Genomic DNA, 18042 nt, shown 5'->3' on the forward strand with positions numbered 1-18042 from the left:
GTCCGCTCCTGGCCGGTAGAGGCCACTGTTAGGTACGCGAAGGGGCGCGGAGGGCTGATCAGGCGCCGGCGCGGGCAGCCCCGCGAAGGGTCCTTCCTCGGAGAGGCGGCAAGATGGCGGCCGCGTGGCGTCTGGGGGCGGCGCTGGGGGGCCGGTAGGTGGGGGGGGGGGGGAGCGGCTCCTTCCTAGGCGGGGGCTTCCCCGTATTAAAACCCCCTCCCCGCCCTTCCCTAACCTGCCCCCGTTCTCCTCCTTCGCCAGCCCACGGAAAGACGCCGGACGTCGTTCCTTGGGGAGACTTGGACTCCAGCCCCCATTATCCCCAGCCAGGAGCCCCCCCCCCTCAGCTGATGCCTTTTGGAAGCATTGGCCGCCTTTTATATTTGCTATTATGGGTGTTGTAGTCCGTCCCGCCGCAGGTGGTGGGAAAAGAGGCGCTGGAAGCCTCGATTCAACTCTGTTTTCAACGCCCCCCCCCCCGGAAAGGTTGTCTCTTGAAGCTGTCAATCATCCCTTTGAGGGGGGGTCTCCGAAGAGGGGGGGCGAAAACAGGAACCCCCCCACCCAAAAAGGTGCTTCTGGTAGGAGAGGGGGGGTCCAACCATAGGATAGGATAGAGAACAGAATAATTATTATAGAAAAAATAGAATAGGCGTAAGGAATGAGAATGAAATAGAAATAACTTTAGAACAGAATTAGAAATAGAATAACAAGAGTTTATTTTATTTTTATTTATTTTGTTAAGCGTGCGTGAGAAAACAAGTACAAGTATGAACCTAACATATAAACATAACATATAAATGGGTATAAGTATAGACATAGTAAATGAGTAAGGGAATAAATGGGAACCGTAGGGCAGGGACCGTAGGCACGCTGGTGCGCTTATGCACCACCCCCCCACTTACTTTGGCTCTGCAACCCAACAAGAGAGAGACAGACTCCAGAGAGGAATTAGGACTGCAGAAGAAACAATGGTTACCAACCTGCCTTCCATGGAGGACCTGGATCCTGCACGAGTCAAAAAGGGGGCTGGGAAAATATCTACAGACCCCTCACATCCTGGACATAAACTGTTTCAGCTCCTTCCCTCTAAACAACGCTATAGGGCACTGCACACCAGAACCCAAGGACAGTTTTTTCCCCCCAAATGCCATCCCTCTGCTAAACAAATAATTCCCTCAACACTGTCCAACTATTTACAAAGTCTGCGCTACTATTACTGCTAAATCTTGTCATCACTCCTTATCACCCATCCCCTTCCACTTGGGACTGTATGACTGAAACTTTGTCACTTGTATACTTATGGTTTTTATTGACTGTTTCCTAGTATGATTTGATTTTATAACCTATGTATTTTATTTTATCTTATAATTCTTGATGAATACATTTTCTGAGAGAGCTTTCGCACCAAAGACAAATTCCTTGTGTGTGTCCAATCACACTTGGCCAATAAAGAATTCTATTCTATTCTTACAGACAGACCTCTTAGGAATGGAGTGAGGTCCACGGTAGACAGTTTAGAAGGTTAAAGCTTTGGGGGGGGCGGGCGTTGAGGATGTAACAACAGAGTCAGGTTGACCACTCTGTTGCTGAAGTTGTATTTTCTGCAACCGGTTGGAAGTTGGAAACAAGTTGGAAGGGTCCTTGGAGGTCTTCTAGTCCAACCCCCTGCTTAGGCAGGAAACTACTATTTCAGACAAATGGCCATCCAGTCTCTTCTTAAGAATTTCCCAGTGTTGGCGCATTTACAGCTTCTAAAGGCAAGCTGTTCTTTGGATTCGTTGTCCTCCCTGTCAATAAATTTCTCCTTAATTCCAGGTTGCTTCTCTCTTTGATGAGTTTCCATCCGTTGCTTCTTGTCCTGCCTTCAAGGCTTCTTCTTTGGGGCAGCCCCTCAAGTATTGAAACGCTGCTCCTGTTATCACCCCGCGTCCTTCTTTTCATCCATCGAGACCTGCCCAATTCCACACTTGTGGACTTCCAGCTGGCTGAGGGAATCTGGGAGTTGAAGTCCACAAGCTTTTCAATGGCCACGTTTGGAGACCCTCTCCCGCCCCCAAAGTGCAGGAAGGAGGGAAGAGAGGGCAACCTTGGCAGGTCCTCATGGCAGGAGTTTTGGCACTTCTAGGTCTCCGTCTCTTCCCCTTCCCCTGCAGTGAGCTTGTCCCCGTTTTTGCCCTTTGCGGGACAGAATTACAGACTTCCTTCCTCATGGTCTCCCACAGGTGTTTAGGGACCCCAGCATCACACCGTCATTCTCCAAGGGTCTCACAGCTTCTGTGGGGGTGAGGATTTTGAATGGGGCTGAGCAGGCGTCTGGATCTGGAGCATGCAGGAATACAAAGGCCAAACCTCTGAGCCAGAGGTCTCCAAACTTGGCAACTGAAAAGACTGGTGGACTTCAACTCCCAGAATTCTCCAGCCAGCTTGAAGTCCACAAGTCTGGACTTGGGCACGGCTGGAGAATTCTGCGAGTTGAAGTCCACAAGTCTTTTCAGTTGCCGAGTTTGGGGACCCCTTCAAGTCTGAGCCATGTCTTAACCCACACAGTTGATTTATGGCGCTGCTGAAGGGAGGAAGTGTGTAGCCAGCTGTGCTCTGAGCCACCTTTTTCTCTCTGGATCTGGATTGTTGCCCAGGTCCGACTTCCAAGGCAATGACAGAAAGAAGGATGGCGCTGAAAACTAGCATTTTTCTTTGAAGCATCCTAGTTTCCCACTGATTGTATTAATATTATATTAAAAGGCCCGCTTAAAACCAACAACAAGGAAGGGCAAGGAATGACATGAACAGAGACGTGTCCCCTAGAACCTTTCCAGAGCTTTAATCTGCTGTATAGTTTTGTCATCGAGAAATACAAGATGCTCGTATTCCAGATGCCAGGTGCTTATTTCATTTTGTTAGATATATATTTCATTTTGTTTTTCCTAGACAGTCTTGCTGATATCTAGGCTGCCTGGACTGTAATGCAAACATGTTATGCCGTGTTTCTCAACTCAATAACTTTAAAATGTGTGGGCTTCAGTTCCCAGAATCTCCCAGCCTCATCTTGCCTATACATGACTGGAGGCACAACATTTTGGCTTCTTAGCTTGCAAAGCAGAAAACTGGATTCGCCCATGTAGCGCTAAGCTGAGTGTAATCATAAGTATAGCACAAAAATGCCATATTTTCTTCTGAAAGATTTCTCCTTTAGGCTATTAACTTACCTGTTTCTGTAACGTTGCATGCAAACAAATACGACCCACTGCGTGTTCAACATCTGTTTACAAACAGAGAAAAAATGGAAAGGAGAAAGGAGAGAGCAAAAATTGCTAGAATTTTAATTTTTTTCCCCAGCTATCAGTTTTTTAATAGGTCCCCAGATTTCCTCACCTCTCAGTGGTGTTGTTTATTGAAATATTTATTCTTCCTTGCTTCGAATCAAAACACAAGCTCTAAATCTGGAAGCTTTCAGCTTTTAATGAAAATCCTCAGTCATTACTGTTTGGGTCTAAGTATGGGAAATGCCATTAAACTGTCTTAGGAATCAACCTATGGCATTCTTAGCTGTGTTTTTTTTCTCCATTCAGCTTTTGTCATTTGGGATTAAAGAGTACGAATGTATCAATTAAACAACAATACCGTTTTGTTACACCACACAAGACTTTCCTGTTTCCTGCAGTGCCACAGATGTCAGGTGGGTGTTTCGTTTGTGCATTTTCAGTTCTGTGGGATGAAAATGCTTATTCTTTTCTAAAGTGTATTCATGATCAAAACATTTAAACAAGTTTCAGTTCCACCTGCCTAATTTCTCACCAAGTTAGAAAAAATTCATTTTTGTATGATGGACAGATGTGTTTGCTTCCTGGTGGGCAGAGAACAGAAAGAGTCAGTGAAGCTAGCTTCCTCTGATCCAGGCAAGGCAAATGACCGTGTTTCAAAATAATTTATTTTATTTTTTTTCTCCCTTAATTTTAGCGAGGTCTCTCTTTATTCAGACACAGGACACTCCAAATCCAAACAGCTTAAAATTTATTCCAGGGAAACCAGTCCTGGAATCCAGAACGATGGAATTCCTGTCTCCAGCTTCCACCTACTGCTCTCCATTAGCAAGGTTTGGAGAGGGGTGGGGAGGTGGCACATCGTGTGATGTTATTTGGAAATACGCCCCAGTCAGACCCCTGGTTGGGGCAAAGATACCCTGTTGGAGGCACTAAAATTGGAGGGTATTTTAGCCCATGTCATCTATTCTTGTAAAGGGGTGGGAATCAGAGAAGGGGAATTCTCATCTCTCCCTTTTCAATTTTCAGTTCACTTTTAAGAAATGGATTGTGATTTAACATAAACCTCAGAGAGAAATAAGGGCAGCTTCTTTTTGAAATCTTGGGGGATAGGCAATTTTTGGTTTGATTTTTAGTTCCTATTTATGCTCCGGCCTTTTCCATATGACTGAGGATTATACCAAATGAGTTTTTTTCCGCCCAGCCCTTCTTTGGATGAAAAAATTAATCTCCTATGGCAGGGGTCTCCAGCCTTGGCAACGTTTAACACTTGTGGACTTCAACTCCCAGAGTTCCTCAGCCAGCAAAGCTGGGAGTTGAAGTCCACAAGTCTTAAAAGTGGCCAAGGTTGGAGACCCCCGTCCTAAGGGATGTGTGGTTGAGCCAAAGGAGGGAGGGAGAGAGAGAGAGGGGATGTCATGCAACGCAGCTTCAGCCTTAATATGTACTTTCTCCCTGTATACAATTATCACAGTCCTGGATGCAAAGCCCATTTGCATAATTATCAGGCGTGTGGAAGGTTTATGAATCAGTCTTCCAACTTAACCCGCCCCACACACAGTTGGCTTGCTTGGCTGTTCATTCTCAGGATAGCTGCTAGTTGCTTATCCAAGACTGACGGCCCTCACAATAAGACCGGTCTCTATTTACAAGGTTTTGTTTTAGCTTAGGAGACCTTGCTACTAGCACAGGTTCTGGATGAACTGTAAGGCAGAAAGAGTTGATTGGCTATGATGTGTTCAAAACTCCACCCGTGTTTCTTGGAAGGACGATGCTAAAGAATTTTATGAAGTTAGGATTTAGGGTAAGAGCGTCCTAGAAACAGCAGTCACAAATGTGAATGTGTGAACCAACAGGGATAGGATTTCGGTGATGAGTTTGGAGGGTGATCATTATTATTTTTCTTTCCTGGTTAGGCAGCTCTTTCGGATCGAAGGGGTTAAAAGCGTATTTTTTGGAACGGACTTCATTACCGTCACAAAGGTAAATCTAAAAACGCCACACACAAGCCCGATAGTCTAAATCACTAGCTATATAAATGGATTTTTTTTTTCTCTTAATATGCTGCAGAATTAGAAGACAGAGGTGGCTTATATCAGTTGAGTAACGTTTGGAATTCTGCACTGTTGATTTAGGTGTTTCGATTCAAAAAGAGGCTTCTTTGCAGTAGTGAAATGTTTTCCATAAAATTTCTAGAATTTTTTTTTTTTTAAAGTATGAAAACACCTATGAAAGTGCATTCCCCATAAAATAAAACATATACTTCCCATAAAACTGAAAATAGAAAGCAAAAGACAGACCCAGTTACGGTGCTCTGTCCTGCTGCAGGTTTGCCAGTCTAAGGCTTTTAACTTTGTTGGTCTGCTGGGCTTGAATTGAGAGGGGACACAAACAGATTGTGTAACATTTGACAAATGTTTGTTCTGCTATTGCGGAAGGTAATATTTCTCTCTCTCTCTCTCTCCTGCCATTTGAGATTGGACTGCCTATGAGGTCCATTTGCAAGAGTTTGAACATTCATAAGATTAGTTTTCATGTCTTCCCGTTGCATTGATTGACGTTAGTTCTGACATGTATCAGACAGGGATGAGTGGAGCCACTTGAGATCTAAGAGGGATACGTACCTCTTCCCTTTCTGAGGGGTTTCCTGACATAATTGATGAAAAATAGCAGTCTCCTTTTGACTATTGAACAAGTAGGCCCCGTTTACCAATCCTACTTGCCGACTGCGGAAACCTTCTGTGCCCAGAGACAAGCTCCTGCAGAGTTTGACCTGCCAGCGGTAGTAAGAATCCCAGAAGTTTAGGTGAGGATGGTGAGTCCAGGAATAGGAATCCAGTAATGATCTTCCTCCCTATTTATGGTCTTTTTCTTTTTTTAAAATCTTCCTAGGAAAGTGAGGAGGTGGACTGGAACTTAATAAAGCCCGATATTTATGCAACTGTTATGGACTTCTATGCGTCGGGCTTGCCTATTGTTACTGAAGAGGCGCCTCGTACAGACACAGGTACAGGGACCTCCTTTGGGCTCTGCCCGTGCGGAACTTCCACTCCCTCCACCTGTCATCTTGCAGAGGTGGGCTCTCTAGGACAGGGGTCTCCAACCTAGGCCACTTTAAGACTTGTGGACTTCAACTCCTCAATTTAAGAGGCCGTTGGGTGAGGAGTGTCCCTGTTATTCATTAAATCCAAAGTGTGTCATTCATTGCAATTCTGTGGCTTGCATTATAAGATCCTTATTTAAATTATACAGGATTTGACCGAAAGTGTGTCATTTGACAGTGGCTGTTATTTTCACATTTAAGAGAGTCACCGAAAACATAGTCACCGAACCGGTAGTAACACCAGTTGAATCCCACCCCTGGGCCTGTCCCCTACTCCAAGTTGTAAGGAGGGTGTGAAGCTTGTTCTGGTTGTGTCTTTGGCACTTTCTGCAGTGCGTTGACTAACTATATTTGCCAGATGTATTTGGATTAGGTAGTACAGGTAGTTCCTGGCTTACAAGCATTTTGTTTAGTGCAGCGGTGGGATTCAACTGGTGTTACTACCTGTTCACTGACTAAGTTTTGCTGTATGCGCGTATGTAAAAACCCTGAAGCTGTGCCGCCTGGACAGCTGGAAGGCGCTGCGTACGGCTGCGCAGCATTTGAAAAGCCACTTTTTTCCTGCTTTTTCAACCGCAGCTGTGCCATGCAAAGCAGATGAGGTTGAAAAAGCAGGAAATAAAGGACAGGTAAGAGCCCAGGTGGGCCAAACAGCAGCAAACACAGAATCGGTTTGGTGCCTGCTGCTCTTCAGAGCTCCCGGTTCTATAGGGCCAGGCAGGACCAGGGTTATCCAACCCCTGGTTTAGTGATAGTTCAAAGTCACAATGGCACTGGTGAAAGGGACGGTCATGAGGTCAAAACTCAAGAAGCTTTGCAGCTGGTTCATATTTACAACGGTCGCAGGGTCCCGGGGCTCATAGGATCCACATCTGTGGCCTTCTGACAAGCGAAGTCGGTCAGGAAGCCAGATTCACCGAACAGCCATGTTACTGACATAACCTCTGCACTGATTCCCTTAACAACTGATGTTACAACATGGGGCAGAACTCACTGAACTGTCTCACTTAGCAACATGCATTTGGGGTTGTAAGTTGAAGACAACCTGTCTTAATTCCTCTTTGCCCAACGAGATAACCGTGATTTATTGTTTCAGCCCCGTCTGAAGAAGACGATGAAGTGGTACTAATGATAAAAGAGCTGCTGGATACCAGAATCAGGTAAATTTGTCTGCTGCGTGTGCTTGGCATATAAAGTGGTGTTTATGCCGGCTGGGGAATTCTGGGAGTCGAAGTCCACAAGTCTTAAAGTTACAGAGTTTGGAGATCCCTGGTCTGGTGCATCACTGATGCCTGCCTGCGGACCAGGAGATCTCTAAGACAGAGGTCTCCAAACTTGGTAACCTTAAGACTTGTGGGCTAGAGTGGGCTGTTCGCTTTGCAAAATTATTTTATTTTCCCCAGACATTTTCTCTTTGTAGCGTATTTTTTAAAACTTTGAATAGTGTCTGCTTTGCAGAGTTACCATTGTATTTGAGAGCTATAAATGTAATATAATAAATGTTGCTGTCCTTACATGTTCACCCTTATTACTCAAGTCCCAGATTTTCAGGTAAATTGCTTCTGTTCAGCAAAAAGCTAACCCAAAGATCATCGGAGAGAATTCTTGAAACAGGGTTCACATTCTGGTACTTCTGTCAATATTCATCCTGGAGCCCTTCCAGGATTTTAAAATGTGCTAGTGGGCCAAACAGGATGTTCACTATTACTTTCAAGGGCCAGAGAAACCTTTGCCTCTTTCATTGCAATGGAGTTACTGCTTTCTTAAAGGAGTATTAATCGCGTTAAACCCTCTGTGTTCATTCTTCAATTTTTGACAGCTGAGATGATACTTTGGGGATTAGCAAGTGATCAAAAACAGAGGTAAATATGAGCTCTGCCAAGTTCATCTACGAATCCGCTGCAGACACAAACGGGTATCAAAAGATCCCGTGTATAAAGAAGTTAACAATGTTTGCATTCGTTTCACACATTGGAAAGAAATCTGTCCTCTGGGATTCGGGCCTTTCCCATATTTCAGTTTTCAGGGGTGGCGGGGGGAAAAGTGAAGCTTGAACGAAGATGGAGTTTTGCTGTCCCTGAATGGGCCAGGCAGAAAGACGGTTCTTTATGTTGCTGTAAAAGGATTGGAATGAAGGGGCAAAAGTGCTTTTCCCAAAAGGCAATTGGACTTTCTTAGGGTTTTATTTTTTTGCCTTGAAAACATTTCACTTCTCATCCAAGAAGCTCCTTCAGGATTGAAGGAATGAAGGGAAACGGCAAAACAAAGCTGAAAAGTTATTGTTTCTTAGTTACAGAATTCAATCTGGCGCATTTTTCTAATGTGGGTCAGTAGGATCCTTTTCGTCTGTTGCAGTGACAGTCCCAGAGCCAGAGTAGGAGGGAGGGGGACCGGGAGAGGAACCACTGCGTACTCTCCAGGCCATCTCCTCCCAATTGGCACTGACAGGACGCAGTAAACAGTGCAAACCTGGCACGTTGATGCAGGCTGGTTTAAGTTTGCCTGGCTGTCTTTTGCCAGATTCTTTCCTCATCAAGGGCCACGTGGCTGAGAAGTTGCTCTGGGGTAAACAAGGGTATCCGTGTCTTAGGGAAAACGTTGCTAACGCAAAGAGAAGTGGAGCTCCAGGCTGCTCCGGGAATCAGCAGTGCCACGTGGAAGGTAGAGAGATGGGTATGGGGGAAAAAAAAAGAGGAGAGAGAAGAGAGGTCCCTGCGTGGGCTGAGAATCTGAGCTTTACTTGGAGATGTTATTGCAGACATTTTGAGGATTTGCTGCCCGTGGTGCTATTTCGCCCATCGCAGGCCTGCAGCTATGAGTCTGTGCCTCTGTTGTGGTTCGCCGGCAGCCGGCATAGCTAACAGCAGAATCGGACAGTGGGGAAGAACGGGGACCCGTCAGGGAGTCTGGAGAGGACTCGGACAAGGATCCTGCATCCGATACAAAGATGGGACCAGGACCATCTGGGAGTGGGGTGCTGACTCCGGAGCCTTCGGAGTCTGGCAGCAGTGAGGCAGAGGAACGAGGGGAGCCTGTTCCCAGTGTGTGCGCGCACGCAGAGCTGCTAGAAGGCGAGAGCAGCTGAAGCAAAAGGCGCGACTCGGGAGTAAGGCTGGGAGGTGATTTCCCTTCCCCCATAAGGGATAAAAGTCAGGCCAAGAGGACGAAACTTTTGCAGGAAGCAAAGTCGTTCGATCGGTTCCGAGTCCTCCTTGAAGCTCCGCGTATTTTAGTTGGCTTTTTTTTCTTGTACTTCGGTTGGTTTCTTTTATAGTTAATGGGATACTTCTGTTTTTGGCAGCCTTCCACAAAACTGAAAGGCGGGTGCTTATCTTGGGGAACTATTTGAGATTAATTCCGGCTGGGAATGGAAACAATTCCCAGCCTTGCAATACAATAGGTTTTGCTTTCGAAACAAGTTTGTGCTCCATTACGTTTGACGAAGCCTGGCTCAGAACAGCGTCTGGCTTAACATTCCTCAGGCCAACGGTCCAGGAGGACGGGGGTGACGTCATCTTCAAGGGCTTTGAAGACGGGATCGTGCAGCTGAAGCTGCAGGGATCATGCACCAGCTGCCCCAGTTCCATCGTCACCTTGAAGAGCGGCATTCAAAACATGTTGCAGTTCTATATTCCAGAGGTGGAAGGTGTGGAGCAGGTAAGCCCCTTTGGGGAGGCACGAGCTGTGCCCCACCTGTCTTCTCCATGTTCCTCTTCCCCCTCCCCACATACGATCACAGCGTGGGCAAAACATTAAAAGAGGGATTGACGTCTTACCTGTTTAAAAGGATCGGGGTTGGTGCCGGGTATATTCAGGGTTTCCTTCTGGATATTTTATCGACTCAGAATTTTCTGAACAGATTTGGCCTGCACTATCACCACAAGAGGGATGCTGTGGTTATTTTAAAACAGAGCTCTTCCAAACTTGGCAACTTTAAGACTTGTGGACTTCCAACTTCCAGAATTCTCCAGCCAGCTGGCTGGAGAATTCTGGGAGTTGGAAGTCCACAAGTCTTAAAGTTGCCAAGTTTGGTGACCCGTTTTAAAAGATGTCCTAGCTTCCCAGGCTTGGTTTTCAATGCTGGGCCCCACCGATAGCCTTGGTGTAACTTCCGACCTGCCTCTTTCTTTTTCAGGTTGTGGATGACAACGAAGAAAAAGAAGTGAAGTCAACCTGAATCACGGAAGAGCCCCGGACTACGGCCAGAAATTATGTGCCTGGTGGGTTTGTCTCAATTGGCCCAAATGCGATTTCTTCACTGGGCCAATTCTATTTTTGTTCCACTGTATAAGAAAGCAAGCGAATAAGAAGAAGGTGGCCCATCTTTGCTTTACATGAACAAAAAAGAGGAAAGCGCCCAGAACAGGCATGTTCCTAACAGTTTCCCAAATACTTTCTTCCTCCCTTGGATTCAAATATTTTATTGAAGTATCTCCAATTATCTTCTTGAATGTCAATTATCTATTTATTTGGCAGGCTGTCTTGTCTCATTGACATGTGGTCACTTCTGGAGATGATTTGGTCATAGAGCACTGCATTTTTTTTAAAAAAAACCAAACTTTCCCCCTGCTACTTAGATTCCAAGAATAATTTTTTTAAATTACGCTCTCATCGGGAGGCTTAAATTTGTACTTTTCATTTTTTTTAAAAAAAAATGCCCATAGATTCAGTAAAATATTAGCAATACCACTGACATTGACCTTATTTGCATAGAAACTATCTGGTAACCCTTTGTTCCAAAATTCAGCAGACTTCGCTATACTTCTCGGTAATCTATTTTTTAAAAAATTGGGCTAGGATTTTTTTGTGTTTGGACCTGAGCTAATCACGCTTTGGATGTAGAATGAGGATCTCGTGTGTGAAGTGGAACTTCCCCAGAAAAACATTTGCAAGTGGGGTGTTCGTAGATGCTGTGATTGTAAGAAGATAATTGAAGTGTGTTGTGGTCCAATAAAAGTCCACTTGAGTGCATTTATGTTTTAGAGCAGGGGGTCTCCAACCTTGGCCACTTTAAGCCTGGAGGACGTCAACTTTGCTGGCTGGGGAGCTCTGGGAGTTGATGTCCACCAGGCTTAAAGTGGCCACGGTTGGAGACCCCTGTTTTAGAGGAAATGCATGAAATGACGAGCTGGGTCTCTTTTAAAGAGGAGATCATTTTTGGAGGACAATTTTAAAGATGGCTTAGCCTGAAGGTGGGATGCATAGCTTTTGAGGAAAAGGGCCTTGCCATTCTTCCTAACCAGTCCTCAAGGACCGAAACAAGTCTTGTGGATCGGTGGGAGCCATTGAGGGGGATAGGCTGCCTCTGCCATTGCCAAATTGGGGTTTTGAAAAAGAGACACGGGAGGTTTTTTCCTTTTCTTTTATGAAAATGTTAGCTTTTATTGCATAGTCATATTTATATCGTCCACTATTTCCTTCCAGAGCCTGGGAGTCTGATATGGATTTCTCAATTATAAATTTCCTTCTAGAAATGAAAAAACATGCCAAAATTAAGCTTTCTGGGAAGTGGATTTTGTACTCACTATCCTATCCCATGATTTATACAGAATTGCAGAATAGGCAAAGCAATCTGAAATGAAAAACTTACATTTTTTTTTGCCTTTGTTTGTAACAAGTTATACCTATTCTGCATCGAGAAAACAGGAACCTGTCCTCTACGTTTCTCAAATGTAATATTTTCTTGTATTATAGAAATACTTTCAAAGTGTCCATTTTCCACCCTGAAGCAAATAAAATAGCTAAAAATAAATCCAAGATTTTACAGTCTGCCTTTTTCTTAGGTATCCATGGAATTGCAATCCACATATACTCCACAGTTAACAACCCAGTGCTTTCATATAGCATGGAAAATTGAAAAATTGCTAATTCGTAATTCAAGTGGTGTGATCCATATAAGCAAGCAAATGAACTGAATTTTCTTTTTCTTTTCTTTCTCCTTCCTTTGCCTGCTCATCTTATACAAAAACCAATTTTTTATTTTGTTCTGGAATGTCAGTAAGCATTATGATGAAGTTATTTGGGTAACATTATCCTTTCTTTTCTCTTTAAACTCTTCCAAGCGAAGCAGCCATTTGTCCCAGTACTGGGAGCACAACTCAAAGCTCATAAAATGTGAATGTGCAGGAGAACCATCATTATAGGCAACCACAAGCAAGCCACAATTAACCTGGAAGTCATAGTTTCTGTCATGATTAATTGCTCCTATGTACGCTGCAATTTGTAGTGGATTATCATACGTATTTTGAAGAAATGGCTTTGGTTTCTCCGAAGTCTTCCAGTCAATTAGACATAATTGTCCGCGATAGTCTGCTATGCAATCCGCTAGGCCTTGGTAGTAAAGAGCCTCATGTTGTACTGCACTTTCAAGAGCTCTGACTCTAGTAATATCTTGCAGCGCATGCTTTACGCTCCGTACGTAGCCTGAGATGCTGGGGTCTTCTTCCTGTTCCTTGACCACGTTTCCTTTAGCTAACAGTAAGGCTTCCATGGCCGCGTGGAAGTTCTTGCCCTTTTGAAAAGTATTTTTAACGTATTCTTCAAAGCCTTCTTTCCCAAGTTTTAGAATCATTCGCTGTTTCCACCTCTCCAGGTAAAAGGCCTGTTCCGCGGGCATGGTCTGGTGCAGAACAGAGGTCACACTGGCCCAGCGGTTCTTTTGCAAAGCAATTTGCAAGGGCAGCCCCTGGGGAATTTCCTGCTGCTGGGGGCTCTTCCTGGGATTCATTAAGGGAACCCGGTTCTTAAGAAGTTTTGCTTCTGGTTTATGAGCTGGAGGTTTGTTCTGGCACCCTTCATCCCACAGTTTGGGCCTGTCTGATCGACCCTGGCCCGAAGTGAGGTCATTGATCAAATTTCCATATTTTGGGAGGTCCATATTTTCATACTCTGTTCTTTTTTTCTTATAAAAAGGCAAAGAAATAGTGAGGGTTCTATGAAGAATATTTTTCTCACTCAACGGTGTTGTAAATACCGTCAAACTTCCACTTTTCCTAACCAACAGATGGAATGACCCCATACTCCCAACTTTACAGATGGTGCAATCCCAATTCTTTTTTTTTTTAATCTTTAGTTTTCTTTTATCTTCTAGTTTCTATTTCCTTGTTCTTTAGGAATAAGACACCTCTTCAGTGCCACAATACCCCGCCTAGTATAGTAGAGCGACTTCTATTTCCCGGAGAAAAAGTCATCCCTTCCCTGGCGCTACAACTCGATCTCTCTTCTGCACGGTTCCAGTCACCCGACTCGGTTCGGTTCCATTCACCAAGACGGATCAGTTCCGTCCTGCGCCGTGTTTGGAGTTCAAAGATGGCCAAGTGGGTGATTTTTTTCCTGTGGAAATCTGCCTTTCCTCCCCCTCTGCAAAGTCGAAGGAACGCTGGGCGGAAGACAAATTATCTCTGCACAGCATCCGTCCAGCGAAGTTACCAGAGGTTGAGCTGAACAGCCCCCTGCGCCCCCCAATGTACAGGCCACCGCGCGAGGGGGAGGCTTAGGGCGGTTTGATGTGCTGCTTCCGTCCGTTTCTGGAAAAGAGAAGAACAACGTGGCATAAACTTGGGAGTGAACTAGCTCCTTTCATCGCAAAGCAAGGCAGCTCAGACCCGTCCCTTGCAAGGTGACATTCCAGTTAAGGATCCTGGAAGGTTTCAGGCGGCTGATTTCAAAGGTTTAAAATCAGTTTAAATGAAAGCAATTGGGATGCAATTCTGAATGTGGTCATTCCAGAACGAGGGTCTCCAAACTTGGCCACTGGAAGACTTGTGGACTTCCAACTCCCAGAATTCTCCAGCCACATAGCTGGGAACTGAACTCCACAAGTCTTCCAGTGGCCAAGTTTGGAGACCCTCGTTCTAGAACTTGGCCCGCACATTGTGAAGGAAGGCACAACATGGCTCAAACTTAGGTTTAAAATTGTGCTGCTGCCTTTTCCTGGCGCCAGTGCCATCCTGTACTCGCCCCATAGGATGGAGTCCTGTGCAATCTACAAATTAAAAAAGACGGCTGGCGTTGGGTTAACTGGGATGTGTGTCCCTCTGTGCAGGTAAAATTGGTCGCAAGTGCGAAGGCTGGCCTGAAGGGCTTTAATAACACCAATGGTGTCCCTGGGGCTACTGTGCCTTCATTGCCCTGTGACAGGTGACGTTGTATTCAAAGCCCCCGGGGAGAGTGAGAGGTGGGGAGAATCCCCTTCTTGTCTGGGAGACGGCTTCATTGTTTTTAACCTTGAACCTTCTTCTCAAAGAGAATTTCTGAAAAAAACAGCTCTCCCGTAAACATCTCTGCTTCTGCCCAAGGCACGTCGTGCCCCACGTGATACAATCAGTAAATGAAACCTTTGTGATGGCAGGGGGAGGAAAAACGATACTTGAAGCATTACTGGAATAATTCAACCTTCGCCAAGAGGTGTGGGAACGGATCGCCACAGCGTTCCCTGGAAGGTTGACAGCTGATGCAGGCCAAGGCCGGCTGAAGAAAACTGAGCTCCACATATCAAAAATTTGGGAAATGGCTAATTTGATTTATGCCAGCATCACTCTCCTCCTCCCCGGAACAAGAGGAACAATTGTTTACATACTCATTTATTTTTGTAAAAAAAATCTATGACCTATGCTTCATGGAAGAAACGCTAAATAATCACAAGACTGAAATACGAGTCAAACACTTAATTTTGGGAGGGTTGAGGCTGCAACCCCATTCTTGCACAGCTTCCACAACCCCAAAAAGGAACACGTGAGAATGGGGCGTGCTGTCGAGAAGAGTTGTTGGGTGCTGAATGCTAGTGTGTCACCCAAAACTTGTGTCACCTTTGACGCAGGTAAGAGTCTATGGAGATTCTCTGTCATCCAAGTCCAGGTTGTCCCTAAAGGTGCTTTTTTTCAAAGGTGCTTTTTTTCACTTTCTTGTTTTTTTCTTTGAAGACGTTTCGCTTCTCGTCCAAGAAGCTTCTTCAGCTCTGAATGAAGAATTTCCCTTCCTTCAGAACGGATGAAGCTTCTGGGATGAGAAGCGAAATGTCTTCAAAGCAAAACCAGAAAGTCCAGTTGCCTCTTGAAAAAAAAAAACCCAAAAAAGCACCTTTGGGACACAGGTAACTGGTCTGCGATTCCTGCAGTTACCAATCTCTTCACACTTGGGCAGGGTTTGCTTGTGGGCGTTGCAATTTTGAGGGAGGTTTCAGGGGCAGAGGTGGGTGGCGGAACCAGTATCTGATCCGGAAAGGGAGCTCGGAGAAAGCAAGAAGCGGATCTTTGAGAGTCGATTCACAAGTGATATAAATCCCAGGCAGCCCTTGTCTCCCATTCCGAAATTTAGATTTGATGTTGGATGGATAAGATTGCTTCAACATTCGAATAAATAAAGAAAAACCTCTCACAGTGGCAAAGAGTTGTTGTATTCAACAATTCCAAAGTGCGACTTCAGCCACAGAGGGGTCAGTGCCTGGAACACACTACCTGACTCTGTTGTCGCATCCTCTAACCAACCCCCCCCCCACTCCTTTAACCTCAAACTAACCACGATTGACCTCATCCCATTCCTAAAAAGTCTGCAAGGGCCGTGCATAAGCGCACCAACGTGCCTACCGTCCCTGTCCTATTGTCCCCATTTACTCATCCTTATTTTCTGTATTCCTACTCATGTTTATTCTTCTATTCTTCTTGTAAGCAATGGGGTCTCCAAACTTGGCAACTTTTAAGACTTGTGGACTTCGACTCTCATTCCAGTGCTGGGAGTTGAAGTCCACAAGTCTTAAAAGTTGCCAAGTTTGGGGACCTCCGTTGTAAGCGATCGATAGATAAATCAGATCAATAAAATCAAATAAGGAAAAGATAATAAAAGAAATTGCTGACAACTACAGGAGCCAGCCCCCTGGTCCTCGTTTTTTCTAGTGGCTGCCGGCCTGTCCGGGCGCTACGTCCAGTCCAGGCCACCGAAGCAAACTTTTCCTCCTGGGTGGGGAACTCACTGCCCACCTCCCCAAAAGGGTTGGTTCTCCATCCACTTTGGATTGCTCCGGTTGGGTCAGCTGCCATCCGCCTCAGGCCAGTTGCCCAGCACATAGGCCATCCCGCATCAGCCTTTAAAGGACTGGCCGGACTAGTTTGTGTGTGTGTGTGTACGTGTGTGTGTTTGTGTGTGGTTTTTTTTGAAGTGGCGGGAGGGCAGAAGAAGGAAAAAGGAGAAAGGTCCCTTGGATGAACATGGTGGCAGCCGCTGGGGAAGTTCAGAAGGCCTGAGAAATGGGAAGGGAGGAGAACTCCAGGGTCCTGCATATATTTTACGGTGGGGATTAGAATAGGGTAAAGAATAAGAACAGAACTGGAGCTGGAAGGGACCTTGGAGGTCTTCTAGTCCAACCCCCTGATCAAGCAGGAAGCCCTGCAGCATTTCAAACAAATTGTGCAATCTCTTCTTTCAATGCATCGTCGAACCCCGCGCCCCCTCCTCAACGTAAAACAAAATTAAACTAAAATAAAGTAGTGATGATGATGATGATAAATAATAATAATAATAATAACAATAATAATAATAATAATAATAATAATAATAATAATAATAATAATAATAGCAGCAGCAGCAGCCCTCTTTAGCCTCCCGAGGAGCCCAACTTGACTCCGGGTCTTGCAGGCAGGAGCGAGGCGGGCGGCCTTTTCCCCGGTTCATCCTCCCCGCCGCCCTGGGATCACCCCGTGGTCTCCCTTCCCGGGCGCAGGCTTCGGCCCTCCCACCTCCCCCTGGTCATCCCCTCTTCCAAGCCGGGGAAAGCCCCCACCCGCCCAGGAAACAGCGGCGCGCCCCGGCTTCCGAGGCAGACTGCGCCCGCCCAGGGAGGCTCTCACACTCTCCGGCTCTCGCCCGCTCACCTCACACGCGGTCCGGCTGCCACGTCCCCAGGGCCAGCCAGGCCTGGGCGGGGCTTCGCGCCGGGCCCCGCCTCTCCGCCGCGCGAGCCAATGGCGGCGCGGCCTTGACGCATGCGCCCCGCGCCGCTCCCCGGCAGCCGCAGACCCGCCGCCTGGCAAGAGGAAGAGCAGCAGCCTCAGCAGCCGCAGCCGCAGCAGCGACGGGGGCGCCATGTGTGGTGAGTCTCCCGAGCGTGTGCAGAGTGCCCTCAGCGGGGGACGGACGGCGGGGTGGGTGGGGGGACGGTTTAGTCCCCGTGGGGAGGGAGGACCCTTGGGCCAAGCGCGCCCTGGCTCCGGGGCATGTGCAGAGCGCTGCTCCTTCGGCTCGGTCTGGAGGTTGGGGGAACCCCCCCAATTTCTGGGGGAAAAGGGTCTCCGGGAACGTGGGAACCGTCCGACACGCGTGTCTGGGAGGCTCTGGCTGGGGGGGGGAAGCCCCCCCCAGATGATCTCTAGGGGTCCCATTTATGACCCTGGCGGGTTTTGCTCCGACCCGGAGGGGGGGGTGTTTAGCAGAACGGCGGCCCTTCCGAAGCCTTGGGCCACCCAGGTTTCCCCCCCCCCCGCACGTCTGAATGCTCTGAAAAGATCCGGGTTTGCTCTCCCTGCTGAGTTGGCTGGGGAGGGGGAAAAGGAGATCTCCCAGGATCCTTAACCTGGGCTGAGCCGGTCTTGTGAACGTAGCCTGAGGGGGGGGGTGTCATTGAATGGCTGATGCCTGCTCTCTCTCTCTCTGTCTGTCTGCATGGATGCTATATATTGTATATAT

General features: G+C 46.5%; 3 protein-coding genes and 1 long non-coding RNA gene across 5 annotated transcripts in view; 2 read left to right on the top strand and 2 right to left on the bottom strand.

Annotated features, from left to right (window-relative positions):
• LOC148125002 (uncharacterized) overlaps positions 1 to 18042 on the bottom strand; it is a 42883-nt gene that overhangs the window by 7986 nt on the left and 16855 nt on the right. The gene's annotated exons all lie outside the window — the stretch shown is intronic.
• On the top strand, positions 18 to 12123 carry NFU1 (NFU1 iron-sulfur cluster scaffold). Its single transcript, XM_087938634.1, has 8 exons — positions 18 to 154; positions 3573 to 3679; positions 3961 to 4096; positions 5180 to 5246; positions 6156 to 6270; positions 7463 to 7526; positions 9849 to 10023; positions 10502 to 12123. Exons 1-8 carry the CDS (start codon positions 114 to 116, stop codon positions 10541 to 10543), a joined length of 747 nt encoding a protein of 248 aa, XP_087794760.1. The 5' UTR covers positions 18 to 113; the 3' UTR covers positions 10544 to 12123.
• Positions 12283 to 13521, bottom strand: MGME1 (mitochondrial genome maintenance exonuclease 1). The gene has a single exon (XM_026715222.2). The coding sequence runs from the start codon at positions 13382 to 13384 to the stop codon at positions 12371 to 12373; it is 1014 nt and encodes a 337-aa protein (XP_026571007.2). The 5' UTR covers positions 13385 to 13521; the 3' UTR covers positions 12283 to 12370.
• GFPT1 (glutamine--fructose-6-phosphate transaminase 1) overlaps positions 17373 to 18042 on the top strand; it is a 33855-nt gene continuing 33185 nt past the window's right edge. For both annotated transcript variants that reach the window (XM_087938625.1, XM_087938626.1), the window contains exon 1: positions 17373 to 17449. In XM_087938625.1, the coding sequence (XP_087794751.1) occupies positions 17443 to 17449 (7 nt within the window). In that variant the 5' untranslated portion in view covers positions 17373 to 17442. The remainder of the gene's footprint in view (positions 17450 to 18042) is intronic.

This window comes from Pseudonaja textilis, chromosome 9 (assembly GCF_049901715.1).
Source record: "Pseudonaja textilis isolate UNSWEBS1 chromosome 9, rPseTex1.2, whole genome shotgun sequence".
Lineage (NCBI taxonomy): Eukaryota > Metazoa > Chordata > Lepidosauria > Squamata > Elapidae > Pseudonaja > Pseudonaja textilis.